At 37.8% G+C, this 11,839-nt stretch overlaps 1 protein-coding gene across 1 annotated transcript in view; it reads left to right on the plus strand.

The window, feature by feature from the left end:
• Positions 1-6,369: 6,369 nt before the first annotated feature.
• LOC133608949 (adhesion G protein-coupled receptor G3-like) overlaps positions 6,370-11,839 on the plus strand; it is a gene marked incomplete at its 5' end in the record, with an annotated part of 20,631 nt that continues 15,161 nt past the window's right edge. Inside the window, 4 exons of the mRNA XM_061964605.2 lie at positions 6,370-6,519; positions 6,602-6,742; positions 10,135-10,189; positions 10,257-10,348. Coding sequence (XP_061820589.2) covers positions 6,370-6,519; positions 6,602-6,742; positions 10,135-10,189; positions 10,257-10,348 — 438 coding nt within the window. The remainder of the gene's footprint in view (positions 6,520-6,601; positions 6,743-10,134; positions 10,190-10,256; positions 10,349-11,839) is intronic.

Raw genomic sequence — 11,839 nt, forward strand, 5'->3', positions numbered from 1 at the left:
TTGTGTGTAGTAACAATGTTGTGTTACAGGTGTTACAAGCAGCACATAGTCAGTTGTAAGAAGTTGTGTGTAGTAACAATGTTGTGTTACAGGTGTTACAAGCAACACATAGTCAGTTGTAAGAAGTTGTGTGTAGTAACAATGTTGTGTTACAGGTGTTACAAGCAACACATAGTGTGTTGTAAGAAGTTGTGTGTAGTAACAATGTTGTGTTACAGGTGTTACAAGCAACACATAGTCGGGTGTAAGAAGTTGTGTGTAGTAACAATGTTGTGTTACAGGTGTTACAAGCAACACATAGTGTGTTGTAAGAAGTTGTGTGTAGTAACGATGTTGTGTTACAGGTGTTACAAGCAACACATAGTCAGTTGTAAGAAGTTGTGTGTAGTAACAATGTTGTGTTACAGGTGTTACAAGCAACACATAGTCGGGTGTAAGAAGTTGTGTGTAGTAACAATGTTGTGTTACAGGTGTTACAAGCAACACATAGTGTGTTGTAAGAAGTTGTGTGTAGTAACAATGTTGTGTTACAGGTGTTACAAGCAACACATAGTGTGTTGTAAGAAGTTGTGTGTAGTAACAATGTTGTGTTACAGGTGTTACAAGCAGCACATAGTCAGTTGTAACAAGTTGTGTGTAGTAACAATGTTGTGTTACAGGTGTTACAAGCAGCACATAGTCAGTTGTAAGAAGTTGTGTGTAGTAACAATGTTGTGTTACAGGTGTTACAAGCAACACATAGTCGGGTGTAAGAAGTTGTGTGTAGTAACAATGTTGTGTTACAGGTGTTACAAGCAACACATAGTCAGTTGTAAGAAGTTGTGTGTAGTAACAATGTTGTGTTACAGGTGTTACAAGCAACACATAGTGTGTTGTAAGAAGTTGTGTGTAGTAACAATGTTGTGTTACAGGTGTTACAAGCAACACATAGTGTGTTGTAAGAAGTTGTGTGTAGTAACAATGTTGTGTTACAGGTGTTACAAGCAACACATAGTCAGTTGTAAGAAGTTGTGTGTAGTAACAATGTTGTGTTACAGGTGTTACAAGCAACACATAGTGTGTTGTAAGAAGTTGTGTGTAGTAACAATGTTGTGTTACAGGTGTTACAAGCAGCACATAGTCAGTTGTAAGAAGTTGTGTGTAGTAACAATGTTGTGTTACAGGTGTTACAAGCAACACATAGTCAGTTGTAAGAAGTTGTGTGTAGTAACAATGTTGTGTTACAGGTGTTACAAGCAGCACATAGTCAGTTGTAAGAAGTTGTGTGTAGTAACAATGTTGTGTTACAGGTGTTACAAGCAACACATAGTCAGTTGTAAGAAGTTGTGTGTAGTAACAATGTTGTGTTACAGGTGTTACAAGCAGCACATAGTCAGTTGTAAGAAGTTGTGTGTAGTAACAATGTTGTGTTACAGGTGTTACAAGCAGCACATAGTCAGTTGTAAGAAGTTGTGTGTAGTAACAATGTTGTGTTACAGGTGTTACAAGCAACACATAGTCAGTTGTAAGAAGTTGTGTGTAGTAACAATGTTGTGTTACAGGTGTTACAAGCAACACATAGTGTGTTGTAAGAAGTTGTGTGTAGTAACAATGTTGTGTTACAGGTGTTACAAGCAACACATAGTCAGTTGTAAGAAGTTGTGTGTAGTAACAATGTTGTGTTACAGGTGTTACAAGCAACACATAGTCAGTTGTAAGAAGTTGTGTGTAGTAACAATGTTGTGTTACAGGTGTTACAAGCAACACATAGTCAGTTGTAAGAAGTTGTGTGTAGTAACAATGTTGTGTTACAGGTGTTACAAGCAGCACATAGTCAGTTGTAAGAAGTTGTGTGTAGTAACAATGTTGTGTTACAGGTGTTACAAGCAACACATAGTCAGTTGTAAGAAGTTGTGTGTAGTAACAATGTTGTGTTACAGGTGTTACAAGCAGCACATAGTCAGTTGTAAGAAGTTGTGTGTAGTAACAATGTTGTGTTACAGGTGTTACAAGCAACACATAGTCAGTTGTAAGAAGTTGTGTGTAGTAACAATGTTGTGTTACAGGTGTTACAAGCAACACATAGTCAGTTGTAAGAAGTTGTGTGTAGTAACAATGTTGTGTTACAGGTGTTACAAGCAGCACATAGTCAGTTGTAAGAAGTTGTGTGTAGTAACAATGTTGTGTTACAGGTGTTACAAGCAACACATAGTGTGTTGTAAGAAGTTGTGTGTAGTAACAATGTTGTGTTACAGGTGTTACAAGCAACACATAGTCAGTTGTAAGAAGTTGTGTGTAGTAACAATGTTGTGTTACAGGTGTTACAAGCAACACATAGTCAGTTGTAAGAAGTTGTGTGTAGTAACAATGTTGTGTTACAGGTGTTACAAGCAACACATAGTGTGTTGTAAGAAGTTGTGTGTAGTAACAATGTTGTGTTACAGGTGTTACAAGCAACACATAGTCAGTTGTAAGAAGTTGTGTGTAGTAACAATGTTGTGTTACAGGTGTTACAAGCAACACATAGTCAGTTGTAAGAAGTTGTGTGTAGTAACAATGTTGTGTTACAGGTGTTACAAGCAGCACATAGTCAGTTGTAAGAAGTTGTGTGTAGTAACAATGTTGTGTTACAGGTGTTACAAGCAACACATAGTCAGTTGTAAGAAGTTGTGTGTAGTAACAATGTTGTGTTACAGGTGTTACAAGCAACACATAGTGTGTTGTAAGAAGTTGTGTGTAGTAACAATGTTGTGTTACAGGTGTTACAAGCAACACATAGTCGGGTGTAAGAAGTTGTGTGTAGTAACAATGTTGTGTTACAGGTGTTACAAGCAACACATAGTGTGTTGTAAGAAGTTGTGTGTAGTAACGATGTTGTGTTACAGGTGTTACAAGCAACACATAGTCAGTTGTAAGAAGTTGTGTGTAGTAACAATGTTGTGTTACAGGTGTTACAAGCAACACATAGTCGGGTGTAAGAAGTTGTGTGTAGTAACAATGTTGTGTTACAGGTGTTACAAGCAACACATAGTGTGTTGTAAGAAGTTGTGTGTAGTAACAATGTTGTGTTACAGGTGTTACAAGCAACACATAGTGTGTTGTAAGAAGTTGTGTGTAGTAACAATGTTGTGTTACAGGTGTTACAAGCAGCACATAGTCAGTTGTAACAAGTTGTGTGTAGTAACAATGTTGTGTTACAGGTGTTACAAGCAGCACATAGTCAGTTGTAAGAAGTTGTGTGTAGTAACAATGTTGTGTTACAGGTGTTACAAGCAACACATAGTCGGGTGTAAGAAGTTGTGTGTAGTAACAATGTTGTGTTACAGGTGTTACAAGCAACACATAGTCAGTTGTAAGAAGTTGTGTGTAGTAACAATGTTGTGTTACAGGTGTTACAAGCAACACATAGTGTGTTGTAAGAAGTTGTGTGTAGTAACAATGTTGTGTTACAGGTGTTACAAGCAACACATAGTGTGTTGTAAGAAGTTGTGTGTAGTAACAATGTTGTGTTACAGGTGTTACAAGCAACACATAGTCAGTTGTAAGAAGTTGTGTGTAGTAACAATGTTGTGTTACAGGTGTTACAAGCAACACATAGTGTGTTGTAAGAAGTTGTGTGTAGTAACAATGTTGTGTTACAGGTGTTACAAGCAGCACATAGTCAGTTGTAAGAAGTTGTGTGTAGTAACAATGTTGTGTTACAGGTGTTACAAGCAACACATAGTCAGTTGTAAGAAGTTGTGTGTAGTAACAATGTTGTGTTACAGGTGTTACAAGCAGCACATAGTCAGTTGTAAGAAGTTGTGTGTAGTAACAATGTTGTGTTACAGGTGTTACAAGCAACACATAGTCAGTTGTAAGAAGTTGTGTGTAGTAACAATGTTGTGTTACAGGTGTTACAAGCAACACATAGTGTGTTGTAAGAAGTTGTGTGTAGTAACAATGTTGTGTTACAGGTGTTACAAGCAACACATAGTCAGTTGTAAGAAGTTGTGTGTAGTAACAATGTTGTGTTACAGGTGTTACAAGCAACACATAGTCAGTTGTAAGAAGTTGTGTGTAGTAACAATGTTGTGTTACAGGTGTTACAAGCAACACATAGTGTGTTGTAAGCCAGCAGGTCGAGGGAAGCCAGGCTTTATTTTCCTCCAAGTTGAAACTTCCAATCAGGTGAGAGAATCTTCTTCTTTGACCTTCATTTGATTGACAGGTTGCCATTTTGAGAGCAGAAGAAGTCACTATGTTGACCTTGAATGACCTGAAGTGTGTTTAATAAATCATTCATGTCACTGCGATTTTTTTTTTTTTTTTTTTTGCTGTCATTGCTCAAAAAATAATAATAAATCAAAACCAATGTTGTTATGAATTATTGATCTTATTTAAAGCTCCAATTAATTCACATCAAATATTATATTTTTAAATATGTTTTGGGGAAAATATGGATTGCATATTTTGTGTTTGGCATAGAAAACAAGTTTTCTTTGACAAAAAAGGTCAAAAGACCAACAAACAAACAAAAATAATCATACAAATATAATAATATATATATAATATATATAATAAAAATATATTAATATATAATTAACAGTTGAATCTGAAGTTAATTTGGAGATTAAAGTGGTGCAATAAAATAATTGTATGTCTTTAATCATAATACTTTTATGAGTGAGGCCCTTTTGGTGAGAAATAAACAAAACTTTTGTTTAAATAAATTATAATAATGAATTAAAATCAATGTTGTTATGAATTATTGACCTATTTAAATATTACATATTTTGTGGCGTTGCTATGAAAAACAGGGTTTTAACAAAAATGGCATGTATATATATATATATATATATATATATATATGTCTTAATAAGGTTATCCAAAAAATAGTGCTCGATACCGTATTAGAGCGCAATATATGTATGTGTGGAAAAAAAAATCACAAGACTATTTCATCTCTACAGGCCTGTTTCATGAGGGGGGTTCCCTCAATCATCAGGAGATTTTAATGGGAGCATTCACATACCATGGTTTATATAGGGCACAGAGTGGGTGGGTACAGGCTGGCGTAGGGGCGTGGTGATTGGCTCATGTGTTACCTAGGAGGTGTTTCCGTCTGTGGCGGCATGCTGTTACAATTTCGCTGCGCTTGTTGAGGGATGACAGGTCTGGACGGTAAATAATAAACAGTTTCTCTTTCAAGCATAGGTTGCATCTTTTATTACCACTATTGTAAGGTGTGCTGGATGCAAGAATTTGCCATGTTATTGAATATTCAACATTATTGTCTTTGAGGTCCCAAATGTGTTTGCTGAGTTCTGTGGTATTCCGCAGGTTTTGGTTCCTGAAAGAAGCCTTGTGATTGTTCCATCTGGTTTTGAATTCTCCCTCGGTTAATCCTACATATGTGTCGGATGTGTTAATGTCCTTGCGTGTTACCTTAGATTGGTAGACAACTGATGTTTGTAAGCACCCCCCGTTGAGAGGGCAATCAGGTTTATTTCGGCAGTTGCAGCCTTTGTTGGTTTTGGAGTCGCTCTGTCCGGGGGCCGACGGCTCATTTGCAATTGTTTTGTTGTGGTTTGAGATGATTTGTCGTATATTGTTCATGCAGCTGTAGCTCAATTTAATGTTGTTCTTGTTGAATACTTTTCTTAGGGTGTTGTCTTTGGGAAAGTGTTTGTCAATCAGACAATCAAAGGGGGGGTGCTTACAAACATCAGTTGTCTACCAATCTAAGGTAACACGCAAGGACATTAACACATCCGACACATATGTAGGATTAACCGAGGGAGAATTCAAAACCAGATGGAACAATCACAAGGCTTCTTTCAGGAACAAAAACCTGCGGAATACCACAGAACTCAGCAAACACATTTGGGACCTCAAAGACAATAATGTTGAATATTCAATAACATGGCAAATTCTTGCATCCAGCACACCTTACAATAGTGGTAATAAAAGATGCAACCTATGCTTGAAAGAGAAACTGTTTATTATTTACCGTCCAGACCTGTCATCCCTCAACAAGCGCAGCGAAATTGTAACAGCATGCCGCCATAGACGGAAACACCTCCTAGGTAACACATGAGCCAATCACCACGCCCCTAGGCCAGCCTGTACCCACCCACTCTGTGCCCTATATAAACCATGGTATGCGAATGCTCCCATTAAAATCTCCTGATGATTGAGGGTACCCCCCCTAATGAAACAGGCCTGTAGAGATGAAATAGTCTTGTGATTTTTTCCCACACATACATATATATATATATATATATATATATATATATATATACTTATTTTTAAACTTGAGTGTAGCCTGAAATGTTTTTTTGTTGTTGTTTTTTTTTGACTTGATCTTATTTGACGTGGTCCTTTCCCTCTCCTTGACGTGGTGGTCAGGTGGAGGTGCGTCCCACGGTGGACCACGACGTCCGCATGCCGTCGTCGGCCCTCCAGAGAGCGGCGAGTGGCGAGAGGAGCGGTGGTGTGGTGGTGGAGGTGGTGAAGGTGGTGGTGGTGGTCACCGTCCTGGACAGCAAACACTTCCAGGTAGAAGAGAGGCAGGTTGGCCAGGTGATGCCTTCACAGGCGCTCGGTTAAAAGCAGCTTTGTCGCCTCTTTTGTGGTGGAGCCTCCAAGGAGGAAACGTGGAAGACGAGTGGGAGCGACACACACCGTGTTGGGGGACACCGTGCTGGTGGTGCAGGCAGGAAGTTCCCCGCTGCAGAACCTCTCAGAACCAATCATCATGTCCTTCAAGCACAACAACACGGTGACACACAACACACAACAACATAGTCAAACACAACATCATAGTATAACAACTACAACAACATAGTAAAACACAACTACAACAACATATTTAAATACAACTACAACAACATAGTCAAACACAACTACAACAACATAGTCAAACACGACTACAACAACATAGTCAAATACAACTACAACAACATAGTAAAACACAACCACAACAACATAGTCAAATACAACTACAACAACATAGTCAAATACAACTACAACAACATAGTCAAATACAACTACAACAACAGTCAAACACAACTACAACAACATAGTAAAACACAACTACAACAACATAGTCAAACACGACTACAACAACATAGTCAAACACGACTACAACAACATAGTCAAATACAACTACAACAACAGTCAAATACAACTACAACAACATAGTAAAACAAAGCACAACTACAACGACATAGTAAAACACAACTACAACAACATAGTAAAACACAACTACAACAACATAGTCAAATACAACTACAACAACAGTCAAATACAACTACAACAACATAGTAAAACAAAGCACAACTACAACGACATAGTAAAACACAACTACAACAACATAGTAAAACACAACTACAACAACATAGTCAAATACAACTACAACAACAGTCAAATACAACTACAACAACATAGTAAAACAAAGCACAACTACAACGACATAGTAAAACACAACTACAACAACATAGTAAAACAAAACACAACTAAAACAACTTAGTCAAACACAACTACAACAACATAGTAAAACACAACTACAACAACATAGTAAAACACAACTACAACAACATAGTGAAACACAACTACAACAACATAGTATAATACAACTACAACAACATAGTAAAACAAAGCACACAACTACAACGACATAGTAAAACTAAGCACATAACTACAACGACATAGTAAAACAAAGCACACAACTACAACAACATGGTAAAACTACAACAACAGTAAAACAAAACTACAACAACATAGTAAAACAAAGCACACGACTACAACAACGTAGTAAAACAAAGCACACAACTACAACAATATAGTAAAACAAAACACACAACCACAAAAACATAACATAACACAACACACAACAACAACAATGTAGTATAACACGACACACAACCACAACAATGTAGTAAAACAAAGCACACAACTAAAACAACATAGTAAAACAAAGCACACAACTACAACAACATAGTATAACACAACTACAACAACGTAGTAAAACAAAGCACACAACTACAACAATATAGTAAAACAAAACACACAACACACCACAACATGCTAAAACACAACCACAAAAACATAACATAACACAACACACAACAACAACAATGTAGTATAACACAACACACAACCACAACAATGTAGTAAAACAAAGCACACAACTAAAACAACATAGTAAAACAAAGCACACAACTACATCAACATAGTATAACACAACTACAACAACGTAGTAAAACAAAGCCCACAACTACAACAACATAGTATAACACAACTACAACAACGTAGTAAAACAAAGCACACAACTACAACAACATAGTATAACACAACTACAACAACGTAGTAAAACAAAGCACACAACTACAACAACATAGTATAACACACCTACAACAACATAGTAAAACAAAGCACACAACTACAACAACTTAGTATAACACAATTACAACAACGTAGTAAAACAAAACACACAACTGCAACAATGTAGTAAAACAAAGCACAAAACTACAAGAATGTAGTAAAGCAAAGCACACAACTACAACATAGTAAAACAAAACACACAACAACATTGTAAAACAAAGCACACAACTACAACAACGTGGTAAAACAAAGCACACAACTACAACAACGTGGTAAAACAAAGCACACAACTACAACAACGTGGTAAAACAAAGCACACAACTACAACAACATAGTAAAACAAAACACACAACTACAACATAGTAAAACAAAACACACAACTACAACAACATAATAAAACAAAGCACACAACTACAACAACGTGGTAAAACAAAGCACACAACTACAACAACATAGTAAAACAAAACACACAACTACAACATAGTAAAACAAAACACACAACAACATTGTAAAACAAAGCACACAACTACAACAACGTGGTAAAACAAAGCACACAACTACAACAACGTGGTAAAACAAAACACACAACTACAACAACGTGGTAAAACAAAGCACACAACTAAAGCAACGTGGTAAAACAAAGCACACAACTACAACAACATGGTAAAACAAAGCACACAACTACAACAACATAGTAAAACAAAGCACACAACTACAACAACATAACAAAATAAAGCACACAACTACAACAACGTGGTAAAACAAAGCACACAACTACAACAGTGTAGTAAAACAAAACACACAACTACAACAGTGTAGTAAAACAAAACACATAACTACAACAACAACAAAACAAAGCACACAACTACAACAACATAACAAAACAAAACACATAACTAAAACAACATAGTAAAACAAAACACACAACTACAACAAAGTAACAAAAGAAAGCACACAACTACAACAACATAACAAAACAAAACACATAACTACAACAACATAGTAAAACAAAACACACAACTACAACAATGTAACAAAAGAAAGCACACAACTACAACAACGTAAAAAACACACAACTACAACGTAACAAAACAAAGCACACAACTACAACAACGTAACAAAAAACATACAACTACAACAACGTAACAAAACAAAACAAAGCACACAACTACAACAACGTAACAAAAGCAAGCAGACAACTACAACATTGTAACAAATCAAAGCACAGAACTACAAAAACGTAACAAAAGAAAACAGACAACTACAACAACGTAACAAAAGAAAGCACACAACTACAACAACGTAACAAACAAATCACAGAACTACAATAACATAACAAAAGAAAGCACAGAACTACAACAACATAACAAAAAAAAGCTCACAACTACAACAACGTAACAAAACAAAGCACACAACTACAACAACGTAACAAAACAAAGCACAGAACTACAACAACATAACAAAACAAAGCACAGAACTACAACAGCGTAACAAAACAAAGCAGACAACTACAACAACGTAACAAAACAAAGCACCGAACTACAACAACGTAACAAAAGAAAGCACACAATTACAACAACGTAACAAAAAAAAGCACAGAACTACAACAATGTAACAAAAGAAAGCACACAACTACAACAACGTAACAAAACAAAGCAGACAACTACAACAACGTAACAAAACAAAGCAGACAACTAGAACAACGTAACAAAACAAAGCAGACAACACGAACAACGTAACAAAACAAAGCAGACAAGTACAACAACATGGTGGTGTGCTGTGTTTCAGGCGGGTGAGGGCAGGTGTGTGTTTTGGGAGGAGTCGGCCCAGGAAGAAGGGACAGGTGGAGCTCACCTCGTGATTGTCAACAACACCCGCGTGTATTTCTCATGTTTCTATTTGGTGTTCAGGCTCCTGGAGCTCAGACGGCTGCGACACCAACGACTCAGGAAGTCACTTTGTGTGCCGCTGCAACCACCTCAGCTTCTTTGCTGTACTCGTGGTAGAAAACACCTTCCTTTCATCACTGACACCTCCTAACAAACACAACATACATACTTACATACTTATGTATGTATGTATGTATATGTATGTATGTATATATACATACATGTACACATACATACTTATGTATGTACACATGTATGTATTGATACATGTATGTATATATACATATATGTATGTAGTGTTCTGTGGTCTGACGAGTCCACATTTCAAATTGTTTTTGGAAACTGTGGACGTCGTGTCCTCCGGACCAAAGAGGAAAAGAACCATCCGGATTGTTCTAGGCGCAAAGTGTAAAAGGCAGCATGTGTGATGGTATGGGGGTGTATTAGTGGCCAAGACATGGGTAACTTACACATCTGTGAAGGCACCATTAATGCTGAAAGGTACATACAGCTTTTGGAGCAACATATGTTGTTATCATGGACGCCCCTGCTTATTTCAGCAAGACAATGCCAAGCCACGTGTTACATCAATGTAGCTTCATAGTAAAAGAGTGCGGGTACTAGACTGGCCTGCCTGTAGTCCAGACCTGTCTCCCATTGAAAATGTGTGGCGCATTATGAAGCCTAAAATAGCACAACGGAGACCTCCGGACTGTTGAACAACTTAAGCTGTACATCAAGCAAGAATGGGAAAGAATTCCACTTCAAAAATGTGTCTCCTCAGTTCCCAAACCTTTACTGAGTGTTGTTAAAAGGAAAGGCCATGTAACACAGTGGTGAACATGCCCTTTCCCAACTACTTTGGCACGTGTTGCAGCCATGAAATTCTAAGTTAATTATTATTTGCAAAAAAAAAAAAAAGTTTATCAAATATGTTGTCTTTGTAGCATATTCAACTGAATATGGCTTGAAAATGATTTGCAAATCATTGTATTCCGTTTATATTTACATCTAACACAATTTCCCAACTCATATGGAAACGGGGTTTGTATGTATATATACTAGAGATGCGCGGATAGGCAATTATTTCATCCGCAACCGCATCAGAAAGTCGTCAACCATCCGCCATCCACCCGATCTAACATTTGATCAGAACTGCACCCGCCCGTTGTTATATATCTAATATAGACGATGCAAGGCATTAGTGAGGTTATAAAGCTTTTGCCTGTTAAAAGAAAGGAGACTGATCCAATGCAGCACAGACATTCGCGTGCCACGCTGTCACGACCCAGACGCACACCAGTGCGCAATCATATGGGAGCCGCGCTGAGCGCACCTCCAAGCGCGTCTCGCTGCCGGCGACGGCCGGGTATGGGCCCACGCTCCAGCGCCATCCATTTTCAGGGTTAGTTGATTCGGCAGGTGGGTTGTTACACACTCCTTAGCGGGTTCCGACTTCCATGGCCACCGTCCTAGCTGCTGTCTATATCAACCAGGGTGAGCCCCACCCCTTTCGTGAGCGCACTGCGCGCGGAGTGACCCCTGTTACGCGCCCCCGGCAACAATGGGGGCGGGCAGGTAAGCTGCGCGGGCGGAGCGCGCGG

Source organism: Nerophis lumbriciformis, linkage group LG06 (assembly GCF_033978685.3).
Source record: "Nerophis lumbriciformis linkage group LG06, RoL_Nlum_v2.1, whole genome shotgun sequence".
NCBI lineage: Eukaryota > Metazoa > Chordata > Actinopteri > Syngnathiformes > Syngnathidae > Nerophis > Nerophis lumbriciformis.